We start from the raw sequence: 23,342 nt of genomic DNA, 5'->3' as shown, positions 1-23,342 counted from the left end.
ATCATCTCCCTCTCACCTTCTCCGTCGTTATCGCCATTAGAGTGAGAAAATTACGAATCGAAGGAAGAGAGGAAGCAACATCTGCATCAGAAGCAGATTGAGCGTAGATTGAATCAGGAAACTGTGGAGTTCTTCAGGTTAAAAGAGACATCCTGTTATGGAGATCCAATTATCCGATGAGAGAAGCTTTTCAAAATCAGATTTATTTTCCAATTCGATCATATACGACAGGATGTTATCAGACATGAATGCTTCAATTGATCGTCGGCGATTTTGTCGAAGCTCCGTTCTCATGTAAGCACTCAACAATGAGACGGCAGAGATATGTGGAGAAGAGGTACGTGATTTTCACTTGGACTAAGAAATTAATAATGAATTAATAAATTTAATATTTAATATTTAATTAGAATATGTGTGCTAGTTTTGAAAAATATGAAAATGTGTGCTAAAGTTGAAAGAAAAACTTAAATTGGTGCTATTTTTGAGAATTTTCCTGCAAATAATTGACAATTCTGAACTTTTGCACGAAAAATGAATCAGATCGATAACGTCTACAAGAATTTACAGTATACGAATGCAGTAAAAATTTAAATTACACCGACTGACTCTGTAAAAGCTCGAAAGCTTTGACAAGAACAGGTTTGAACCGGTTTACGTCAACGCTCACGTTCTGCTGTACCAAATAAACCGACTTAAACGATTCCCACCCGCGTTTCGCAACCGCCGATGGATCTCTAACGATCTCGTCATCGCGTCCGTACTTCTGCATCAGCGTGCTCTCGTCTGGCGTGATCTTGTACTCCAGATACCTCAGATTCATCCCCTTCGACGGATCCTCGAAATCCGTCTTCGCCAGCCACTCGAATCCACCGATCGGAAGAATCTGAACCACCACCGCGTTCTCCGGCAAGAACACCATGTTCGTCAGCCCCGCGCCGTGAACGCCTAGCATCACGTCGCATGAATTCACCGTTTGTGAGAAACTCGCGAGTCCCGTGTTCGCTTCCGCCACCACGACTTTGAATCCGATTAGCCTCGCCGCTCTCGCGATCTCGCCGGCGTTCGTGAACGCTCGCGATCTGCCTCTAGACAAAATCAGAATCCGTGGCCTCCGCCGCCGCATCTGTCTCGTAGTCACGGCGGCGTTAGGCAACGAGTAAGCGTCTCTTAGGAAGCTCCGGAAATCGGACATGGAATACTCCGAATTCGAAGGATCGATCGTCAGCTCTTTGTAATACTCACGGTGGCGATTGAGACCGACGACGACGCTGCTGAAACAGTGCGTTTCTTCTTCGTCGTCGATGTAAATCACTTCGTAATTGGAGATTTTCCTCAGTAAATCCCTAAATTTTTCGATCCACCGTGGATTCTTGTTCGTCACGAGGAACTGAACCTCGCCGTTGAATCTACGCGCCGTCGTGTACAGAGGAATCACGATGTCGGTGAAATCGTGGAAATTGTTCATCGAGTAGCCTCCGAGTGAGAAAAGCATCGCCGGAACGCTGTGATTCTTATCGCAACGCGAGAAATTAGCGTTCTCTAATTGGTCGACTGCGTTTTGTTCCAATTTCACCGTCCATTCTCTAACGCGATTCATGGCCGCAGTATCACCTTTTCGCGCGTAAGGTCTCATTTGCCACGTGGAATTCCCCGAAAACGCAAACGTGATCGCTACAGAAACGGTCGCGGATTTGCCATGGATTCTCACGTCGCCGCTTAGCTCGCACAACTCTGTTCTTTTTAGCTTGTTGCATATTGGTTTCATAGTTTTCTCCAATTTGCTTTCAACATCTGCAAATTCACCCAAAAGACCAAAAAATATCAATAACTTGACTAAACCAATAACAATACAAGACAATTATTGATAGATAAAATAATTTGAGGTATGCAGACCTGATATAACTTGTTCTTCGGAGATTGTTGTGTTGGTAGTAGTACAATTAAACGAATCAAGATGATTCTTAGGCAAGCTTGTGTCGTTGCACACACTAAGCTTCTCATCTTCAGAACTGACTAGGCTCTGAGTAATTACTCCATTTGATGTAACGTTATCTTGCTTCGTTGGGACAATAATGAGTTTCTCTGAATCTTCGGATGTTGCTTCGTTGCTGCTCGTTATTGCTTGCGGTTTCTGTGGTTCGGTTATTCTCAGCATTCTGAGACTATCGTCGTCCACTGATATTTGCAGCTCCACTGAAGAAACAAAGAGATAAACGTTATGATTCATGATTAATGTTTCTGCGTTTTGTTACGTTTTGGAAAACGTGGTGAGGGACATACCGACTGGTAGAGGGCTGAGATAAGGTTTAAAGACAGTGCAAAGAGTGAAGACGAAGAGAAGAGAGGCAATGAAAGCTCCATAGCCAAGTCTCTTCTGCTCGTTTTTGCTAAAGCTTCGAGCAAGTATCGTATCGTAAAGAAGATTCTTCTCTGTCATTATTACTTTGTTTCTCAAGTTACACAAACTTTACAATCTTTCTTGTGCTACAAGAAATCTTTTGAAACCAGTATTCTCACGAATGTAGAAGAGATGAATGAATGAATGAATGTGAGAGAGGGAAAGGATAGTTTGAGGTATTTAAGAACTTGTTCTACGACATATAATGGTCATGTCTCTAAAAATGTCTGGATTTTAAGACAGGATCAAGAAGAGAACGTTTAGGTGTTGAAGATTAAAAAAAAAAAAAAAAAGATATTAGTGTATTAATAAAAGTAGAGAGTCTTATTAATTTTATAAATCAGGGGGAGTGTCGGCATTGGAGAATGGAGAGGAAGGGTTTGGAGGGCATGAAGTAGTTAGTCGAAGAAGAAGTCTTAGTAAGCAACTTAGTTAATGCTCCCCACGATTCTTCTTTTTAGCTTCGTTAATATGAGTACTTTAATAGATATAATTATAACGAACAACCAAAATAATATTTTGAAAATATACAAAGTTTAGCAAAGAATTAACAAAATTGTCGATCATGATTTCACTAGGAGTAGACAATCTATAGAATAGTTTTAAGCTGATCAATCTGTCGCATAACTCTGAGAATTATCCAGTTTCTCAAAATTCCGGACGAGTTTATTTTATGTTTGCAAAAAATTATTGTCATTTTGAGTTAAATATGTCTAAGATGACTGCTAAACTTGTTCGGCAGTAGAGCTAGCTAATAAAGCCATATACGTATGTTATTTTTTTGTAAACTTTTCTTTTCCAAATTAGATTACCGATTATTTTTATATATACATGTGTGGCTGACAAAGAAAAAACAAACAAAATTGTGGAAACTACAACTTACACAAAAATGAGTATACTAAAAATATCGAGCATATGGAAATTGATTAGAAATTCATTAACTAGTACTTTTCTTTAATAAAATAATGGAAATGAAAGAAAATTTTGTAGTTGACTGTTATGACAGACACAACCAAAATCTAAATGATTGATTGTTCATTGTTTAGTTTTTGCTTCCTTGAGACCAATTAACGAAGGAGGCAGAATCAAAATGTGGCCTGAAAGCTATGAATCAACTAACAGTTGGTGAAATATTTCTAGATTTATGTGATACTTGGTTGTTCGATTGTCGACTTTGGACGACTTTTTCCCAACAATCTCTCATTACATTTTTTTTCTATGTATATTTGAATTCAATAATTAATGTATGGCCTTATGAAATTTTAACTATCTCCATCTAACTAGACTAACTCCGTTGAAAAAAAACATTATAGAGTGGTTAAAACATAATTAGTGATCGTTACCCTAATCTAATATCAGTGAATATATGACAAACGATTTCACATATACATGTCAAAACTTTTAGATGTTTGTGAACTATGATCATAATGTCATTGCGGATGTGACTGGTATATTTGTGTAATTGTGTCATCACCAATCTAGCTACTGGTTATAATCATTGGTGCAGGTTTTCAAATCAATAGTGATTCCTTTTGTTATTGTTTGTTTACTATATAACTTGAGTATTACTATGGAATCTGAAGGACTAAATCTACTTAAGAGAAGCATATATCTAATCATCCGAAACGTGCGGTGATTACCTCAACATCCAATTGAAATGTATTAAGCAAAATATGGGGTTTTCCATTAATTAATCTAGGTGGTAATATGAAACATATAATAATAATAATAATAGCAATATAAGAAGGTTGTTAAGTAGGAAAGAGACATTCTAACAAGTTCCGCGTCTTATAGCCTATTTGGTGGGTCGCATGACTACGTACGTGTGCACCTTCCAATATACGAATTTTTTTCTTGTTAAATTGTGAAATGAAATTTTAAATTGTGTTGATACATAGAAAAATATACTTATTTCTTAAAAGTTGGTAGAATCATCGGTTGGAAATGCATAATTTATGTTTGTGACAAGATTGGTATAAGATCAAAAAAAGATTATGAGCAAAGGATTCGTCAATTTCTGGTTAAAATTATTATTCATCAAGCATTTTTTTGCGTGTCTCATTAACAATGTACAAATGCTCAGTGACAATATATATAATGCATGGTTCTATAAAAAAATTGAGTAGAAATTCAATTCGTACCACACGAACTTTTTTTTTGGGTCAAACAACATGTAGAAATGCTGGTATTTAATGGAAGAAACATATTACTTTCATAATCTACCAAAATAAAATATGACAGCATTGTCTCTGGTCTTAATTAATAAAAGAGAAAAAACGTATTGTCATTTTGTAACAAAAAAATAGCATTATCTCTGGGCTTGACCGCCTTACGTTGTATATGTTGTTTAGTAACAAAAAAACAAAAAAACGTGAATCGTAGTACTATGTGCTCTTATTATACGCCATATTATTAAAAAAAAAATGCCTCCGAGTTTTATATCTGAATTTTATAGTTTTTTTTATTTTTATTTTTTTACGCATCTAAATTTTGTAGTTAAAAAGTCGAAGTGTAACCAAATGCAACTATTTGATATTTCTACGTTGCTTTTTTTTTTTAATTAATATGTACACTACAACAAACCGACTCATTAACCAAATCCATGCATTTTTAAGGAACTAAATCTTTTATTTATTTATTTTTCTTAGTTAAATTATATGCTAGGCATTAGCCATGGATCGGATTGATGGATGTTCATTGTAGAATACAATTAATATATATATATATGCTAACCTTTGGTTCATGATAAACTCACGCCAAAAATCTAAAAAATATATACTTCAAAAGTATATAAAAATATACAGTGTAATGATTTTGCGATGTTTATAGAACTAAAAAGAAAACAAACGGAAATTAGAGTTTTACTGTTCGCCACAAAATTCATTGAACTCTAACACCAATTACTAACATAACATATATATTACTAGATTCAAATCCCCCTATCTCTCTGATTAACAATATATATGTACGCGAGGCCCAATGCAGACCTCAAATTACCAACGTGAAATACAACTTCAACTTGGAGAATGTCTCAAAAGTAATTTGAAAGTGAGTAAGTATACAAGATTTTTATCGACATAGCCGGACTAGTTTATAACTTTATTGACTTTTATATTGATATAAAGGTAATATATGGGACTAAAACTCTTAGCAAGAAAATTTACATTTGCATCATACACAGAGTTTTAAACCCTATTTTCCTACTGCAAGTGCACATCAAAAAAGTAGTATTTAGGGGTCGAATCCCACGAAGACCAAGTTTTACTCTATGGTTCTATTGGTTCAATTTCAAGCTAAGACAATTCAAAGTTGAGTTTGTTTGGTAACAGTAACGCGATTAAAACGGTATAAAAAGGCAATAAGCAAAACACTAGATCAGGAGTAATTCTCGGGAATTTCAGAGATAACAACTAAACAACTATTCAGGGCATAGATTAAATACCAGTCTAGAACTCAAACATAAATATAAACTGATCCACTGTCGTGGTATCAATAACTCTATCTGATCGATTCTGTGTAGAAACGCGGAGCACGTGCTCAGACATCCGGAGCACATGCTCGGCGGTCCATAAACCCTAAACTGTCGTTTGAGCCCAGAATCGCAGACAAGCATTAAAGAACAGGAATGATAAGTTCACAAATCACCTACACATCAATTTTCGCAGGTCTAGGATAATTTGCCCACTAATGTTTTTTCTAGCAACCTATTACACTTTTGATGAATAGATAAACCTAGAATCATAGATTGGGTGATCAAATCAACGTAAGCATTGAGTCTAACAATAGTGAAGACAATCGATTATATAAAGCCCTATTTGTGTTCTGTTGCTAACCCATGAAACCCCTTTTGAAACCCCTAATCTAGCAAAGAAAACTACTCAGACATAGAGAAATGAATCATAGCAAAAGATGAGAAATTCAATGACATAAAAATAAAAAGGATTCAGAGAATGCTTCACAAGGTAGCCGCTCTTCTTCCTCTCACAAAAACGTCGCTCAAAAACAAAAGAAAAGGTATATCTATCTCTCCTAAAAACCCTAGGTTAAATAGCATACAAGTAGAGAAAAATAAGAAAAAATTCCAAATTCAAATCTCCCTATTAAAAAGCGATCTCAGCCCTCTTTCTCTCACAAAGGATCGCCTAAAATAAGGGGAATCAGGCAGGGAATCGGCGCCTAGATGCTTTCCATGTGTCGTCGTGAAACCGTAGAGTTGGGAGCATGTACTCGGAAATCGGGAGCATGTGCTCCTGAGTCTAAAATCAGCTTTTCTGCTCCAATTCAACTCCTTTCTGCTCCGATTGCTCCTGCTGTTCCAATCCTTGCTTTTAGCTTCCTAACCTCTTATTATAACCTGAAAAAGACTCAAACAACTACAAAACTATCAAATAAACGGGGTCAAAATGAGTCAAAACCGTAATATATCATTGCACAAACGTCTGCTATATATTATCTACATCATAAATGCTACACTCGCAAGAAAAAGGGTACTCTTTGATTTTATTAAAGCCTTTGATGCACGTCTTGTTCCCGTCCCACCCACAATTTTGTTCGAATACTTGTGACTTTATGCACACCTTATTCTCCAGAGATCTCACCTCTTTGTTAAAAAAAAAAAAAAAAAAATCACTCACACACAAAAATGGTATTATATTATAAAGGGATCATATTTATATGCAGCAAGTTTGATTTTTGAATACATAATCTTTTCTTATCGCGGATATTAATCAACATACCTTTCACGTGATTAAAAACACAAAACATGAGAACAAAAAAGACCATTAACAAAGTACTAGACTTCATGATGATTCCACAAACTCCAATAGATTTAGAGAATGGTTTTGGGAGAAAACTCTGTTGTATTTCTGTTCTTGAGATAAAAGGCTACACATACATATAAATAGGATACTCAATGGCCCATGGTCCATATTACCTTAATAGTCACTAGTCCATATTTCCTATCACTCCCTCGAATTGGAGTGTGTTGGTCCATATTATCCAAATAGTCAGTAGCCCACATTTTCTATTATCCCTTCAAGTTGGAGTGTGTCTATCAAGAACACCCAACTTGAAGAGTAAAACAAAAACATAACTCTTTGATATGATTTAAAGCGTTTTCCGCTGCTTCGATCCTTACATCAGTCTAAGTACCTTACGCTACTCCTTTGACCTTCACAATCACTTGAGTTCCTTCCACAGCTCTTTGATCTTCACAACAGTATGACCGCATTCTACACTTTGATCTTAATAACAGTTTTAGCGCAGTTTGCAGCTCTAGTGATCTTAAGAACAGTTTGAGTGCATTCCGCAGCTCTAACAATTAAAACAATGGTCTGAGTGCATTCCATAGCTCTAATGACCTTAACAAGTCTGATCAAATTGGTATTAATCATATTCAGTTATATGTGTCTCTCATTGATGTATGGTTTTTGTTACTGTTAAAAACAATAATGTCAAAAAAAATTACCAAGTGGTTAAAACATAAATAATTAATGTTGCCTTAATCTGATAGTAATATAGATATATTTCTTTTTTGTCAACACCCTAATCTAATATATCAAACGATGACAAAAAAAAGTTACGTATACATGTACATGTCAATTACGCGATTGACAAAAACTTTGAGAATGTCTCAAAAATAATCTGAAAATGAGTAGAGTACGTAAGATCTTTATCGACATAACCGGACTAGTTTATAACTTTATTGACTTTTACATAGATAGATATAAAGGTAATTTAATTTGAAAATACATTAGGGATGAATTTATCTGACGTATTATAAAATAATTAAAACTTAGCAAGGGGTAGTTGGAAATTTACTTATGCACACACGTCTGCTCTCGGTTCGTACATGAAGTTCACAGTCGCAATGAAAAGGGTACTCTTTGATTTTGTTAAAGCCTTTGATGCACGTCTTGTTTCCGTCCATCCCACAATTTTCTTTGAAAATTTGTGCCTTTGTGCACACCTTCCTCACCTTCTTCCCCTTGTTCTCCACCGATTTCATATATATAAACAATTGATAAATGCTAGCAAGTTTTATATATGGTGGTACTACTAATTAATTTTACGTCAAAAGAACATTAGTATACACACTACGTAACGTACCTTTCACGTGATTGAGAATACAAGAAACCATAAACAAAGTACTCGACTTCATGATTCAACAAAACTGATGATATATTAATATATATTGTCTTTGTTACATGCAGAAACTTCCTGTTTGTTTGGCTCTTCTAATAAGTATGTAACTTTACTTATGGATAGTTACTGTCTTACTGATCACATCAAAAATAGTTATTTTTAGACTAAATGAGGAGGGAAAAAAGAAAAAGAGAAGTAGTCAACGAGATCGACAAAATTGGCAGTTTAATTTTAGAAAAGGGAAAAAAATGCATTGAGTTGCTTGTCTGCATGCTTCTTAAGGAGACAAAGCAACTTTTTCACAAAGAGAGAATATATTATTATTATGGAGTATAATATTAAAATCTTATTTGAGAAAAAAATCAAAATCTTTTTTTAGGTGACAGAGACAAAAATCAAAAATCAAAATAAAATATATAGCGGAAGACATGATATATTATTAGAAGGTTAATTAAACATCATCATTTTTTTCACTACCAAATCGTAAAACGTCACATGCTTGATAAATTTAAGAGTTTCGATACTTCCAAAAACAATTACTTGTCCGACACAACTACCTGACAGGAAAGTAGATGGTTACACCAAACTGCCAAAAAAACTGCAACTGTCTCGTCTTTGAGTCTTTAGTCCACAACTCAAACCAAACTGACCTACAACAGCTGCTGTTTCGATCTGAATCATACTTTACTCAAGCACCACTTCAAGCAAGGGAGGCAGGCAGCTCATTGCAATTGTAGTGGCTCAAGCAAGGGAGGTACCTCATTGCAGTTGAAGTGGCTCAACGTTCTCTAGTTTCTCTTCCAAGTTCCATCCCCTGAAACACACAACCCACGATTTTAGTATTACGATTAAATTCAACTTTTGAGTGTTGGAAAGAGGTAAGAAGATATTTTCTTCACCTTTCAGCAGCCTCTTTTTTATAAGACTCGATTTGTGTCTCAAGCACGGCACAAGCAGACTGAATCTCCTTATTCTTCACACATAACTGTCTCCATTCTTGAGATAGAGCATTGAGCTCGTATGATGTGGTTTGCTGGTATGGCCACACACACACAATAAAGTTTCAGATTACCCCGTAAACTGAAGAGAATAGTGCAGTGCAAAATGTTACAAAAGTATTTACCTGATGATATTTCCTTTCCCTATTTACTTTTTCAATTTCCTCATTCTGCTCCTGAGCTAGTCTTTGCATTCTACAAAATAGAAACCAAATAGAGTGTTGAGACCAGAAAGATAGATAAGAGTTGACAAAGAGTGACATTCCTCAACTACACGAAGAGCTTCTTATGTGTCATGGGAACAAAGAAGCTTTAATGCAAAAAGCACTTGAACAAAAACGCAAAGCAAGACTCGTGTACTAAAAGCCAAAGAAGCACGGTGATCATCTACTATAAACACAATCCATCAACAAAAGATCTTGAACCCCCTTAATCCCCAATTTACAGTGTAACGACAGACAATTCAAGCAATGATGTTGTCAATATGAATTTGAAAAACAAACCTGGACAAGAATACTTCTAACCGATGGTTGTTCTGTCTCCAAAGTTCAGGGCCATGTTTTGACATCATCTCCAAATTCTCAAGCCTGTGAATTAACAAATCAACAGTTTTAAGAAAGGAAAGCAGAATGTACCATTCGTCAGAAGAGAAAACATGTAATATAGAAACATTCAGAAATTTTGGCTTACTCGATCATCTTCTGTTGCAATGACCGTTGATTCTTCTGAAGATATTGCTTCCAGGCAGCATCGTCATTTCTCTTATTAGCAGGCGGCATTTCAAGCTTGTATCGAGATTCAAAATCTATCCGCACTGGAGGCTTCCCAGCTCGAAGACGCTCATACTCTTTGCCTAGGGCTGGGCAGTTCTGATATTCGTTTTAGAACAAACAAAGGAGACAAAAACCAATCAATACATCAGAAATTTGAATACACAACTTCACCTAATCACCTTAATCCTAAAACTATTAACAAGATCTGAAACAGTTCTCACAATTATAAATGAAATCTTCAGGAAAAGAAAAGAACAGCTCATGAGGATTCCATTCAATCTCAAGATTCTAGTTGATTCAGAACCCTTATACTAGAATCAAGTGAAACTTAGATAAATCACCCAAAATTAGATAAATCACCAAAATAGAAGAAGAGAACAGGAACCCTAACATAACAAAACCCAAAATCAACACTCCGACTATAAAATCCAAGACGAAGAATCACAACCCAGAAACGTAAACAATTGGAAATCACCAAAATTTCATCGAATTCACTTAAACCCTAATCGAACCAAAACCCGAGTTAGAGAAACGAACAAAGAAATCGATATAAAAAGGATCCAAAGTGAAATTAACCTCGAAATCAAACTTGGGAAGAGGAGGCAAGTCCTTGAGAAAGTCAGCTGGCTTCTTAGAGCTCTGACGCATCTCTTCCTCCACCAACCGGTCTACCTCCGATTTAATCAATGGATTGCCATAGTCGTCGTCTATATAAGGAAGCGCATCGATTACTTCCGGGTTCGCCGCACTAGCCCAGGGTCTCGCAACCTCCGGCGCCGCCTCCAGCATCAGAACGTCCCCGTTGTTCGTCGCCATAATCGAGTCTCGACTTTACAAAGTTCCCTGAGAGTGTGAGAGAGAGAGAGAGACCCAAGGTGAGAAAAAAACAATGGTACACTTATAACCGGTTCAATTAACCCGACCCGGATCTATTGGGCGTGAGACTTTGTAAGGCCCTAAAATTTCGCATTACATTGATATGTTCTGACTTAAACCACCTTTGGTGAAATGTTGGTTAAATCGAATTCATGTATCACACATTTGATGGTTTTAGAAATCGAATTCATTAGCTTCTGGTGTGGATGATATACACAATGTTTTGATTCTTACTTTCTTACTGATAAAATCATAATGTTTTTTTGCCAATATTAAATGTTTTGATACATATTGGAACAACACATTATTTTGATGAAATTCGATTTTACTAATTTTTAAGTAAACTGAAACAAACAAGAGAAGTAATCAAAGAAAACAATTTGGCTATTCGGAATCGGTGATGATTTAATAATGCTACTGGGGCATATTTGCGTATAAAAGAGTGAAAAAGAGTTTAACTTCAGGCAAATCTCGGATGAGTTGCAAGAACCGGTTCTTGTCCGGTTCAGCTGAAATCTCCGGCATTGTCTTCTCAATCTGTGGTAATAGCTTGGCCAATTGCATCCCCGTGGCCAGACCGGTCTGTCTTTCCATCTCCTCTACTAACGCAACTGCACAAGACTTGAGTGAGATCTCTGCTACATTTGTAAAATCATTGCTGCAACCAAGAAAAAAATGGTTACAGGATTGCTTTGAGCATTAAAGCAAGAAAACGAGGACAAGGCTTTAAAGAAGTGAAATTGTTCGTCTTTAGGACTATTTTACCTTGTGAGTACTTCCCGTGTCTCGGTAATGAGTTGATGAAACTTGGAGAGAGTTGCATCAGGAGAGGAAACATCAGTGGTCGTATCTTGGGACATCATTAGATAATCTACCCAGTGATGTGGACTTCCAGTGCTCATAAACACATCAAGAATCCGCATCACAGTTTCTTGAAGAACCTTTGTGGTCAACACATCATTTAACTGCTTTCTGCAATCAACCAACACATAATTAGATTTCCCTATACATTCATAGGCATTTGAGGCAACATAAGATCACTCCTTAAGGATGACAAACAAGCGAGAGATCTTTGATAGTATAGTAGCTTTTACCCCTTGAGTACTTCTTTCACTGCACTCTGCATATCAGATATCAAACTCGGCATACCACTGGTCGCAAGAAAATCAGCGCTTGCCAAAAACTTTTGTTCGTCATCTCTATCTATGAGATCTAATTCATCCTGTCAAAACAAAAAAAAAAAACAAAAAAAAGTATGTTGGTAGAAAGTTATATCAACAATTTCCAAAGGAATATAAGAAAAAGGATATCTATACCACCCGTGAATCTCATTATGAAATTTGATATTTCAAGATACAATGCAACAGAACAGATTGAATATACACAAAAATCTATCAGAATAGCCAATTAGTTAAAAAAAATGAAATAACAATATACTGAATCTTATGACCAGAAGGAAGAAGCTTATTATAAGTCTTGTGCGATTGATAAACAAACAATGATTCTTAAGACAATGAAAGAGAGAAGTAAAAATGTCTTACGAGTAAATGGGAGCTGCCAAGACCTCTAGCAGTGTCGATATATAAATGTCTGCCCAATATATTGACTTGAACCCTAATGTACAAACTAAGCATAGTGACTGACCAAAGCGACAAAACCATCCTCGTGAAACCTGAACACAACGAAAGACAAGAAAAGAAAAAGAAAAAACTGTTTGATGAGAATATCCAATGTTGCCACAGATTAATGTACAGCGCAAGGGAGAGAAAAACGCACTCAAAATTTTGAGCTCGTTCCAGAGTTGAAGCTTCTCAGAAGGAATCAATATCCCTTTGCCTTTGCTAAGCTTATCCATAATACTAGAGACATCGATCTCTTCAACTAAACGGTTACTCAAGTGATTCATTGCGTGAGGCAATGTTGCAGTATCAGCAATCATCTGAATGTTATCGAAATGTGCCTTCATTCTATCATCAGAGCATAAAGAACAAAACCCAAAAAACAATATAAGGTCACTACAAAACTTGATCAAAAGCTATAAAAAAAAAAAAGACTCTGTCTTTAGGTGTGAGGAGGTTACAAAAAAACTCAACTGGGTTTTGATGATCTCGTCATTCTCACGCTCGTTAGCAAGCTCTCGTTCCAAGTCAGCGAGGTTACGAGTATGGGCATTGTATAGTTTGTAAAGCAAATACCCACTTCCCAAACAAGTCGTTGTCACCAAAATCTTCCTTCTATGTTTCCTCCAGAAACCCCTAAAACATAGAAACAATCGTAAAGAGGATTAAAAGACAAAAAAAGACCTAATTAATAAGTTGTAAAACGTTTACCTAAAACCCTACGGAACTTGAAATCAAAATAGAGAGACAAAAAAGGAGATAAGAACACACACCTGACTAAATCCATGACCTTTTGAAGCTACTGGTTTCGAACCAACGAATCCATTAGCTTGAAAACTTCGTGTTGAAGATATATATATCTCAATCAATTACTTCTATAGACAGAGAGAAAAAGGTGGAAGAGAGAGAGAGAGGCTAAGATTCCCCTGTCGTGTTGTTGTTATCTGGATTGAAAGTAACTAGAAAAAACAAAAAAAAAAACAGAGAAATTTTCCGGCGAGAAGATGGGTTTTGATAGCTCCGATCTAATAATCCTTGGGGGTGTGAATGAATGAATGAATAATGAGAATGTTATCACTTCAGGCGAGAGAGAGAGAGAGAGAGATTCTCTAAATTTTGGAAACTGATGAATCTCACAAAACAAGATTAGAATCTCGTCCTTTCTTTATATAACCGAACTAAACCGAACCAAAAGTCAGTTTACTTTTATTAGGTCAAAACAACATTTATATAGTTCCGACCGTAACTTAACTCGGTAGTTTCAATTTCAATAGACCGATTTTATCAGGTTCTAATTGGTTTAGAAAGAAATCGAACCTTGATGAGTAGATTTGTAATCTATTCAGAAAAAAAAACACTTTCAAGTTTCGATTATATCCGTGTGCTAAATTAGGTATGAAATTGAATCCAACATTTAATAAATTGGACCAACATTACCAGTCACTTTTATTACTGAATAATGAAATTATTCTACAAACAAACCGGTTCTTATGACATTTCTCGGTTTACAAGTAGGCCTCCACGTGTAGAAGGAAAGCACTTCAGTCCTAAGGTCAACTTAAAAACATTCGGACTGAAACTATATAGAGACTTTGAAGATTTCTTTATTTTTCTCGTTAAAGAGTTGAAGTAGATTCGATCAGACGAAGCCACACCATGATTAAAATATCCATCCAGCTTTTTTGTTACTTTCATCATTCTCAAGCCCTTTGCTCCAAACAGAATTATAGTTGGTTTTAAAACTGATCAAATTAAAAGCCTCTTTCCAATGATAAGTCTACTTCGATCTTCTCTAGAGAGTGTTATCATCATCTCAAATAAAGAACCACACCAAAAGTGACAAGTTATCCCATGAATCCATGATTGAAAAGAAAAAAAAAACATTAAAGAAATTAAAAAAATTAACTCGATAAATGCCTATGATTCACTACTAATCTAATGTCATGGGGATGGTTGAGAGAACAATGGAGACATTTTTGTTGCGAGAAAGTGTCTTCGAAACGTACTGTAAGGGTACTCTTCCAACAACACGACCATTTTCTCTAATTTTTTTGTGTTTTTAAGCATAAGTCTCATGAATGAAACCACGTGCTTTGGCTTTACCTTCCAACGTGATCTGTTCCAGTTAGCCCCATCTTTTGATCTCCAACACTGATCCGGATTCAAGCCTTGGGAAGCCACGTATTCGTCAAGTTTAACCTTCTGCACAACACGAAAAAAACAACTTGCTTCTTGGATACAGCATTCAAACTCAATTATAGCTGTGTCAAGAAAAAAATAAAAGAGGTGTTAAAGGTAAATGTACAGGTAAGGTGTTGCCGATTATTGTGTGTACTGTTAGCGTCTTTAAATCAGGTGAGTTTTGTAATATCCTCTCTATACCAATAATAACATTACGAGAAATCGATGTCTTAAGAGTCAAAGCTTTGACTTTGAACATCGGCAAAGGAACACCAAGTAACTCAGCAAGAGATAAAACCTAACAAAAATCACGTTTAAGTTAGTGAGCAGTGCTGAAATTACCAGGCATGCGCATAACAGAGAGTATAGGTATGTTCCTAAATATAGAGAAAATCAATCCATCGATCATCACTCGTCGTGGAGTGTGCAACCAACCTACTCATTCAACATGCGTAAAGTATATATAATTATATGTACGAGCAGGATTTCTAGGCATTAGAGAATGCAAAAATAAAGGTCAAAAGATACCTGAAGAAGGATTTCCTCAAAAGTAAGCTTCTCTACATTCTGCAACTCTTTTAGCAGCTTTAGCACCATGTTTTGAAGAATATCAGCTTCAATGTTATATTGGAATGGGCTAATGCAAATGGTCAGTTTAGCTTCGGCTAAAGACGAGACATCAACTAAAGTAAATAATGAAGACTTAGTGCTTGTCAATACGAGACAATGGAGATATGGCGCCACAATCTGCGTTGGCCCAAAACCCGAAGCGCTTTCGTTGATTTCTAATGTTCTCAAACGCATCGATTTGCTGAGATCAAGAATCCTGAGTTCACTGTAGAAATCCAACTTTAAGCTCTCAAGAATCGGACAGCCAGATAGAATCTTAGCTATGGATTCATCAGTGAGAAAACAATGACGCAAGTACAACTTCTGCAGGGATGTCCAAGACACGGAGCATCTAGGAGGAATTGTAGCAGAAATGCTTAACCTAATGCTGAGTTTCTTGACAGATGTATTGATGTAGAAGAAATCAGGAAAATTATACTCAGTTAAATCCAGGGATATTTTCTCCACGTTACGGGACATGACGAACTTGATCCATTTACAGATGCCGATGAAACTGGTAGTATGGAGGTGAAACTTCATCATCTTTAGAGCTGTGTAGTGAGTAAGGATTTCGCTTATGGAGTAAGCCTGATCAAGTCGATCATAATCAAATGAAAGAGAAGATATATTGCACCATACATGCCTCCATCTTTTTGACAAGAGGGAAGTTCTGATGGCGAGCTTGGTCGGAACAAAGGTGAGGATATCTTGGAGGATCACATCAGGTAAGGAGCTTATTAAGTCTACTGCTCCTTTGATTCTCCGGGAGCTGCGACGACGACCTTTGAGGCGGCGGCTACCGACTCTTAAAGCGGCGGTGGACCTGTCGCCTGCCATCAAAATTTGCCTCTGTCTTTAGGGTTTATTATTATGGAACATCTTTCTTTTTTTAAAGCGTCACACGTTTTTATTATGGATCGCCTCTATCGTTTTACACATATATATCTCCTATCGCAAATATATATTAGGCCCTATATAATTAATATTTCGGCATAACTATTTTGTCTTTCACGTTCTGATTATGCTAAAGTCCAAGTCAATCTATCAAAGAGTACTAGTTTCGATTTAGTAAAATAAATTGATGTGCGGTAGACAAAAACTAATTAATTAAGCTTAAACTTTTGTGCCAAAATCATCCACCGAATGGCGAAAAAAAAACTTTAGCTTTAACCTAACTTCAGGCACAAGTACAATCTCATATATAGCGTACCTTTTCTTTTGTTTACATGACTGACAATGATGGCGCAGCAAGAAACGCACCGTACCACCACCAGTCACATTAAATGTTGTTTGAAAAGTGCTTATCGGCCATATCAATCATTTTAATTCAAGAATGTAATAACTTTTAGTTATATATGTGATCAGAGTCAGATAGATTGATTCATTCAGAAGCAAACATAAAATAAATGATTCACAAATCATAATTCGTGATTGTGCGGTGACATGACACCCATATGGTCATTGGAGGACAAAATTTCAAGATATTCTAAGCAAAGAAAATAGTTGGTATTTGTGGGATATATATATAGCTGCAAATGTCATGTGGCTGGAAACTTATACAAGAGAAACCTCTTGACTGGTCCTACATGTCGATAGTGTGGTGAAGATACTGAAAGCAAAAATATAAGGGTATTTTTTGGCGTTTTAGTACCTTTCTGAAACTTAATTATAAGTTTCATACAGTTACTATTTACAAAGGAAAAAAACAGGATGGTGTGAGATAGAGGAGAGTAAAGATAGAGAAAAGAATGGGACAGAAGAGATTGGGGGATATTACGTAAAAGCCCTGGTCGGTTGGGTTGGAGAGAGACTTTGAAAGCGATTTATTTGGGAAAGAATGAGGAAAGAGGGAAGGAGAGAGGGAAGAAAAAAAATGGGTGGGATCCATGATTTTTTGGATGTCTTTATTTTTGTTATAGGTTTCTTTCTCTTTTTCTTTCTCTTTCTATTAATATTTTTATTTTTTTTTCTTTTCATTACAATCTCTTTTTCTTAATTATTCAAATATTTATTAATATATTTTTTGTTTCCAAATTTTTTTTTACATACAAAAAGACTATGTATTTTCTTTATAATTTGATATGCATTTTGTTATAATGATTTTAAATATAATTTTATTCAAAATATCTATATTTGTATACGGTTTAAGTCATTCAGCAGGTTCAAACCATCCAGCATGCCGTCCAACAATATTTGTGTACGGTTTAAGTCATCCAGCATATTTGATAGATTCAACTCGTCCAACAAGATTTGTGTATGGTTCAAACCATCCAACATGTTAGATAGATTCACACATCCAGCAATGTTTGAGTACGGTTTAAACCATCCAGCATGTTGAATAGATTTAAAATGTCCAACAATATTTGTGTATGGTTTAAACCTTCCAACTTATTGGATAAATTCAAACTATCCAACAATATTTGTATCCGTACACCTTATTAAGTGTACAGTGTACAAATGTCTGTACACATTATTAAGTGTACAAATGTAATTTATTTAATTTTTAGGATTTAAGATGTCTGTAACACCACAATGGTTTTATAAAAATTATATCTGTACACTTAATTATGTGTACAGACATCTGTATACTTAATAATATGTACTGACATCTATACACTTAATTATGTGTACAGATATTTGTACACTTGATAAGGTGTATAGGCATCTGTACACTTAAAAAAGTGTATGGATACAAAATATGTATATAATATATTTAGAAATTATTAAACAAAATTTATATCAAAATGTAAAGAAAAAAAAAATAGAATTTTTTTGTATCTAAGAAGTTTTCTAAAAAAAATTTCTATTAACAATTATTTAAGAAATCAAGAAATATGGAGAAAAGAGAAATTACAATGGCAACAATTGTAATTAAAGAGACTATTGAATGGCAAAAAAGAGAAGGAAAAATAGACCAATAGTGAAAATTGTGGGTTTCTCTAATTGTAAATAGTGACTGTATCAATCTGATAATTATGTTTCAGAAAGGTATAATACCCGCGCTACGCCGCGGGGAGGGTTTTTGTGTGTGTTTTTCTGTTTTTTTTTTTAATTTTAATTATTGTGTGTAGTTTTTTTTTTTTTTTTTATCATGTGTTGTATTCTGTTTTTTGTATATTTGTGTTGGAGTAGAGATTTATTATATCTTTAGCATCTTATTTGTGAATTGTTTTATGGATAATTCATTGTGTGGTTTTGATTGGCTGTATTTGTTTTTTTTTTTTGATTGATGGAGTTTTTTTATTTATGTAAATTAACGTGTATTATGTACTTGGTTTGGATGTGTTTTTGTTTGTTTTTTTTTAATTCATAAGAGAGGCATTTTTTCAAACTGATGCTTACTTAGAATAAACCGAATGGATAGTATAAGCAGGAGCATTCAAGAACGTAAGATTTGAGACAAAGACATTTTCGGAAGAGACGAACTCAACGAGGTGAGGGCGATTGTACTCTAAAGAATCAGAATTAAACCGATCCCACCAAACCAGGCCTTGTCCATCTATAGTACCATTATCACCTAAGACCGAAAAATATGGAACATTAGCATTGACAAAACAAAATAAAACGAAAAGATCGGATCATGTATTATTTACCTGTTATTATTACATCATGTAGCGTATCACCGTTTATCAAACTCATGCATCTCTTCCCTGGTAGATCAACGCCTTGTCCATACGACGGTAATGGATCCACGACTTGCCAATGCGATGGATCCTTCGTACAGATTTTTTGTACGAGGTAAGAACAAAAAGACACAAATGTTCTGATTGGTAACAATGCAGACCATGGTACATAGCTAGAACATTTTGAATCACTCAAGCAGTATTGTAAATGGAGCTAGAGGTCATCCTAAGCCACAATGCCTAGTTCACCAAATTTGGGGTTTTCTACACATCAAATCTACTCCATCAGGAAAATACATGAATCTCTAAAGCTAACCAGAAAGTTCTATGGAGTAGTTAAGCCACACACAAACTCTGATCTTTAGAATGATCAAAACTTAAGACAAAGAGAGGCACACACACACACACAATAGAATGGTCAGAAACTCAAGACAAAGAGAGGCGTAGAACACACACATACCGGGGAGGCAAGTATGACGGCGTCTTTGTCGAGAAAGAGAGTGATATGGCTAGACTTACTTTATCAGCCAATGAAACTCCTCTTCATTCTCGGAGCAGCCATAATCAGAAGTCCAGGCATGACCTATGCATGCAAAACATCTCATGAGTTAAAGAACCATGAAAGACAGCAGATATAAAGAAAGAGAAATAATTGAACTCACCTATGGTGAACTTGTGAAATCGTAACATGTCCATGACGCCCACATGAGCCAAAGCACACCCAAAAAGGTCTGGTCTCTGCAGTATTAAAATTATGCATAAGTGAGCGGTGAGCCAGCTATATAAAATAAAGACTGCAAATTCTAACTTTATATATAGACTTACCTGGTTTATGCAAGCACCAACTAAGAGTCCACCATTGCTGCCACCTTCAATACACAGCTTGCTCGGTTGTGTATAACCAGTAGACACGAGGTACTCTCCCCCGAAAATAAAGTCATCGAAGCAGTTCTGCTTTTTGGCAACTGAACCTGCTTTGTGCCATTCCATCAAGTCATCAAGGTCCTGCTTTTTTAGCTACACGAGGTTGCTTTATTGGTGAAGCAAGGAACCAGATTTCAAGTCTCTAATTTGCAGAATGTGCTTTACGTCACTCATGTAGCATGCGACCAGTTGATTGCCATTGACTGCACAAGGTGATGCTAGGACATCCTTCTCGTGTTCTTCAACAACATTAGTCCAATTGTTTGGTCCCTTTAGATCAACCCGGACTAATTTGTACTTAGGGGAATCTTTATTTGTCAAGAAAGTAAATAGAGTCTCATCATTAGAGATAACACTATATTGCGCGTCAAAATTGTCAACAAGCTTAATGAATGGAAGAAAACTGCTGCTTCCTCTGAAACTCTTAAGACCTCCTGCAAATGAAGTCATATCGCAGTAGTATAATTTGTTGACAGGGTCACAACCCTCGCTAATGCTCATGACTAAGTACTGCAAGAAGAAACAACATGATGAGATTCAAATCAGGAACTAAGAATTCAAGTTCCAGATAACGAATCACGGATCTATGAAAGTAAGTAACATGACCATCATATAAAAAACGGAAAATGATTAAAATGGTTTTTCTGGTAGCATTTACAGAAAACAAAAGGTGTACGAGCTTAAATACTTAGGATTCTCAAGATAAGAACTGGTTGTGTTACCTTCCCATCATCAGTGACTTCAGCGCCGAACAGATACTTAGGATTCTCGTGATCTCTCCAGCACAAGAACACCAAATCGTTGATTACAAAATCAATAAGAACGGCTTGCAAATTTTATATCAAGAACACCAAAATCGTTGATTCACACATTGTATTACTACAGAGTGGTGGCGAGTTCTTGAGACACGGTGAAGCCAGAATTGAGATATCAGATTCCGGGTTGTTGAGATTTTGGGACCTTCTCGATAAATTTCAGATTATTAGAATGTAATTTGATAGGTAAGCAAAACTATAGATGATCCGTATTAATGTTATAATTTTATTGGTTAGCTATTTTTACTGATGTGTCAGCTTTGGGTCCAATACAAAAGCTGAACCAAGGAGTTTTATTGTATTGATTGGATATATAAACCATAAGCTAGCCAATTCTTCACATAATTAAAAGACATTCTCTTATTTCCTCCACAATACTAGTTATAATCATAAATGTGTGTATATAAACTCATCAATTAATGGCATTGAAAACTTGGGGTTGAGAGAATATAAGAAGAGTTTTACATTACATCCTAACTTTTACAAATAACGAAATGTCTTCTTCTACTATATATGAGGTTCGATGCATGTAAAATCTTCATTAATATTAAATAAAGTATTACAGTACCCATAATCAAAGAAAAACAAATATTCAATAAGATTCGGAACTAACCTATGACTCAGCACTCATCATCTGATGTCAGGGATCGGCTTGATTATATAGGAGCGCAATGGAGACGTTCTTGTGGGAAAGTGTTGGAACGACCACCTCTTCTAACTTAAACGAAGGGTAACGTTCATCAAATATTACGGATATATTGTCTAATGTCTTTGTGTTTTTAAGCACGAGTTCCAACAGTGAAGTCACGTGCTTTGGCTCGATAGAGCAACCGATCTTGTTAAAACAGGCCCCATCTTTTGACCTCCAACATTGATCCGGGTTAAAGCCTTGCAACTCCAAGTAGTCGTCTAGATCATAGTCCTGCTCAACAGAAAGAAGATACAAAAATGGTTCTTGGATATATATTCGAACTGATCAGAGATACTTAGAAGAGATGTCAAAAGGAAGGTAAATTAAAAGAGGTTAAATGGTAACTATACCCGTATGGAGTTGGTGCTCTTTACGCGTACCGTTAGCTTCTTTAAATCAGGTGAGTTTTGCAACAGTCTTTCTATACTAGGAATAACATATTGAAAGATAACTGTGTCGAGAGTCAAATCTTTCACCTTCAACTTAGGAAAGGGAACACCACGAGCCTCGGCAAAAGATAAAATCTGTCACAAAAAGCTAAGAAAATCAAATTAATTCTAATTAATTAGAAAATGCAATAAGGAGGACGATCCATACTTACATGAAGAAAGTTTCCCCCAAGAGTAAGCTTCTCTACATTCTGCAACTTTTCTAGCATCTTTAGCACCACGTCTTGAAGGAAACCAGCCTCGACGTTGTTCAATATGAAAATGCAAATCTCCAGCCTAGCTTCGGCTAAATACGAGACATCAAAAGAAGTACATGCTAAACGAGAGTTTATTGTCAATCTGAGATTATGTATATGTGGTGCCAGAATCTGTGTTGGCCCCGGAACCCAACTGTAGGGGTATATTTCTAGTGTTCTCAGACACAATGATTTGCTGAGATCAAGAACCTTCAGTTCACCACACATATACAATGTTAAGCTCTCGAGAACCGGACAACCAGATAGAATCGCAGCCATGGATTCAGCAGAGAGAGCACAATCCTCTAGGTACAACTTCTTCAGAGATGTCCAAGACACCACCGAGCATCTGGGAATCACCATCTTACAACTGAACTTAAAGGTGAGTTGCTTGAGAGAAGAACTCATGTACAAGACATCAGGACTCTTATACTCAACGCGATTATAATTAAATATATCCAACAATAGATTCTCCACGTTACGGGACATGAGGAACTTGATCAACCTGTCCATCTCTTGATCGTTGCCGTTATACCAGGTATGGAGGTGAAACTTCATCATCTTGCGAGATGTGTAGCGAGTTAGGGTTTCGTTTATAGAATCAGTGTCATATACTTCATATTTGCTATCGAATGAAAGAGAAAGTGTATCGCACCATACATGCCTCCATCGTTTTGACAAGATGGAAGATCTAATGGCGAACTTGCTCGGAATTAAGGTGAGGATATGTTGTAGGATCTCATCAGGTAAAGTGCTTATCAAGTCTACTTTTTCACCGGCGGTGTTGCTGTCGTCCGCCATCTCTAATTTATCTAAAAGCTATTTTGCGATTTTCTAGGGTTTTGTTTATGATACCGCTCAAGTCTACGGAAGTTTTTTGAAAAATAAAAAGAACAAAAAGTGAGCCTCCTCTACTATATTAGGCCCAAATCTATAAACTGACAGAAAGAAATCTGTAACTAAACCAAAGTTACTAAAACAAAAAAACTCAAGTTAAATTTCGGAC

General features: G+C 36.0%; 6 protein-coding genes and 2 pseudogenes across 6 annotated transcripts; all 8 read right to left on the bottom strand.

Moving 5' to 3' along the window:
* Positions 1–503: 503 nt before the first annotated feature.
* Positions 504–3,122, bottom strand: LOC104765673 (beta-1,2-xylosyltransferase XYXT1-like). Its single transcript, XM_010489427.2, has 3 exons — positions 2,281–3,122; positions 1,894–2,193; positions 504–1,791 (listed from the first exon to the last, which is right to left on the bottom strand). Exons 1-3 carry the CDS (start codon positions 2,435–2,437, stop codon positions 593–595), a joined length of 1,656 nt encoding a protein of 551 aa, XP_010487729.1. The 5' UTR covers positions 2,438–3,122; the 3' UTR covers positions 504–592.
* A 5,070-nt stretch (positions 3,123–8,192) lies between these two features.
* On the bottom strand, positions 8,193–8,558 carry LOC109131001 (defensin-like protein 229). Its single transcript, XM_019241263.1, has 2 exons — positions 8,519–8,558; positions 8,193–8,434 (listed from the first exon to the last, which is right to left on the bottom strand). The coding sequence occupies exons 1-2, from the start codon at positions 8,556–8,558 to the stop codon at positions 8,193–8,195; spliced, it is 282 nt and encodes a 93-aa protein (XP_019096808.1).
* A 401-nt stretch (positions 8,559–8,959) lies between these two features.
* On the bottom strand, positions 8,960–11,304 carry LOC104765672 (pre-mRNA-splicing factor SPF27 homolog). Its single transcript, XM_010489426.2, has 6 exons — positions 10,890–11,304; positions 10,231–10,409; positions 10,044–10,127; positions 9,666–9,735; positions 9,442–9,575; positions 8,960–9,356 (listed from the first exon to the last, which is right to left on the bottom strand). The coding sequence occupies exons 1-6, from the start codon at positions 11,127–11,129 to the stop codon at positions 9,302–9,304; spliced, it is 762 nt and encodes a 253-aa protein (XP_010487728.2). The 5' UTR covers positions 11,130–11,304; the 3' UTR covers positions 8,960–9,301.
* A 192-nt stretch (positions 11,305–11,496) lies between these two features.
* Positions 11,497–14,010, bottom strand: LOC104765671 (peroxisome biogenesis protein 3-1). Its single transcript, XM_010489425.3, has 7 exons — positions 13,582–14,010; positions 13,283–13,444; positions 12,966–13,156; positions 12,731–12,861; positions 12,284–12,411; positions 11,955–12,161; positions 11,497–11,847 (listed from the first exon to the last, which is right to left on the bottom strand). The coding sequence occupies exons 1-7, from the start codon at positions 13,593–13,595 to the stop codon at positions 11,604–11,606; spliced, it is 1,077 nt and encodes a 358-aa protein (XP_010487727.1). The 5' UTR covers positions 13,596–14,010; the 3' UTR covers positions 11,497–11,603.
* Positions 14,011–14,749: 739 nt separating this feature from the next.
* Positions 14,750–16,435, bottom strand: LOC147920329 (putative F-box/LRR-repeat protein At3g18150 pseudogene; annotated as a pseudogene).
* Positions 16,436–18,919: 2,484 nt separating this feature from the next.
* LOC104765670 (uncharacterized) lies at positions 18,920–21,148 on the bottom strand. The gene is made up of 6 exons (XM_010489424.3): positions 20,868–21,148; positions 20,047–20,655; positions 19,884–19,959; positions 19,682–19,804; positions 19,192–19,312; positions 18,920–19,115 (listed from the first exon to the last, which is right to left on the bottom strand). The coding sequence occupies exons 2-4, from the start codon at positions 20,209–20,211 to the stop codon at positions 19,737–19,739; spliced, it is 309 nt and encodes a 102-aa protein (XP_010487726.1). The 5' UTR covers positions 20,212–20,655; positions 20,868–21,148; the 3' UTR covers positions 18,920–19,115; positions 19,192–19,312; positions 19,682–19,736.
* Positions 20,254–21,316, bottom strand: LOC147920328 (uncharacterized; annotated as a pseudogene).
* A 163-nt stretch (positions 21,317–21,479) lies between these two features.
* Positions 21,480–23,151, bottom strand: LOC104767606 (putative F-box/LRR-repeat protein At3g18150). The gene is made up of 3 exons (XM_087500922.1): positions 22,253–23,151; positions 22,002–22,175; positions 21,480–21,882 (listed from the first exon to the last, which is right to left on the bottom strand). Exons 1-3 carry the CDS (start codon positions 23,135–23,137, stop codon positions 21,601–21,603), a joined length of 1,341 nt encoding a protein of 446 aa, XP_087357048.1. The 5' UTR covers positions 23,138–23,151; the 3' UTR covers positions 21,480–21,600.
* Between the last annotated feature and the right edge of the window lie 191 nt (positions 23,152–23,342).

This window comes from Camelina sativa, chromosome 19, assembly GCF_030686135.1.
Source record: "Camelina sativa cultivar CO46 ecotype springtype chromosome 19, ASM3068613v1".
Taxonomy (NCBI): Eukaryota; Viridiplantae; Streptophyta; class Magnoliopsida; order Brassicales; family Brassicaceae; genus Camelina; species Camelina sativa.
This window is presented reverse-complemented; position numbering and strand designations above follow the sequence as displayed.

Excerpts from the sequence above, each read along its gene's own strand:
- LOC104765673 (XM_010489427.2), bottom strand. The coding sequence starts at position 2,437 with ATGACAGAGAAGAATCTTCTTTACGATACGATACTTGCTCGAAGCTTT. Across the intron at positions 2,194-2,280 it reads TCTCAGCCCTCTACCAGTCG|TGGAGCTGCAAATATCAGTG; the intron begins GTATGTCCCTCA and ends TTGTTTCTTCAG. Across the intron at positions 1,792-1,893 it reads CGAAGAACAAGTTATATCAG|ATGTTGAAAGCAAATTGGAG; the intron begins GTCTGCATACCT and ends GTGAATTTGCAG.
- LOC109131001 (XM_019241263.1), bottom strand. The coding sequence starts at position 8,558 with ATGAAGTCGAGTACTTTGTTTATGGTTTCTTGTATTCTCA. Across the intron at positions 8,435-8,518 it reads TATGGTTTCTTGTATTCTCA|TTGCTAGCATTTATCAATTG; the intron begins ATCACGTGAAAG and ends CATATATAAAAC.
- LOC104765672 (XM_010489426.2), bottom strand. The coding sequence starts at position 11,129 with ATGGCGACGAACAACGGGGACGTTCTGATGCTGGAGGCGGCGCCGGAG. Across the intron at positions 10,128-10,230 it reads TTGCAACAGAAGATGATCGA|GCTTGAGAATTTGGAGATGA; the intron begins GTAAGCCAAAAT and ends GTTAATTCACAG. Across the intron at positions 9,357-9,441 it reads AAAAAAGAGGCTGCTGAAAG|GGGATGGAACTTGGAAGAGA; the intron begins GTGAAGAAAATA and ends TGTGTGTTTCAG.
- LOC104765671 (XM_010489425.3), bottom strand. Across the intron at positions 13,157-13,282 it reads GACGAGATCATCAAAACCCA|AATGAAGGCACATTTCGATA; the intron begins GTTGAGTTTTTT and ends CTCTGATGATAG. Across the intron at positions 12,862-12,965 it reads GAACGAGCTCAAAATTTTGA|GTTTCACGAGGATGGTTTTG; the intron begins GTGCGTTTTTCT and ends CGTTGTGTTCAG.
- LOC104765670 (XM_010489424.3), bottom strand. The coding sequence starts at position 20,211 with ATGGAATGGCACAAAGCAGGTTCAGTTGCCAAAAAGCAGAACTGCTTC. Across the intron at positions 19,960-20,046 it reads TTGGTGCTTGCATAAACCAG|AGACCAGACCTTTTTGGGTG; the intron begins GTAAGTCTATAT and ends TTAATACTGCAG. Across the intron at positions 19,805-19,883 it reads ATTTCACAAGTTCACCATAG|GTCATGCCTGGACTTCTGAT; the intron begins GTGAGTTCAATT and ends TTGCATGCATAG.
- LOC104767606 (XM_087500922.1), bottom strand. The coding sequence starts at position 23,137 with ATGGCGGACGACAGCAACACCGCCGGTGAAAAAGTAGACTTGATAAGC. Across the intron at positions 22,176-22,252 it reads TTGGGGGAAACTTTCTTCAT|ATTTTATCTTTTGCCGAGGC; the intron begins GTAAGTATGGAT and ends TTTTTGTGACAG. Across the intron at positions 21,883-22,001 it reads AGAGCACCAACTCCATACGG|GACTATGATCTAGACGACTA; the intron begins GTATAGTTACCA and ends TCTGTTGAGCAG.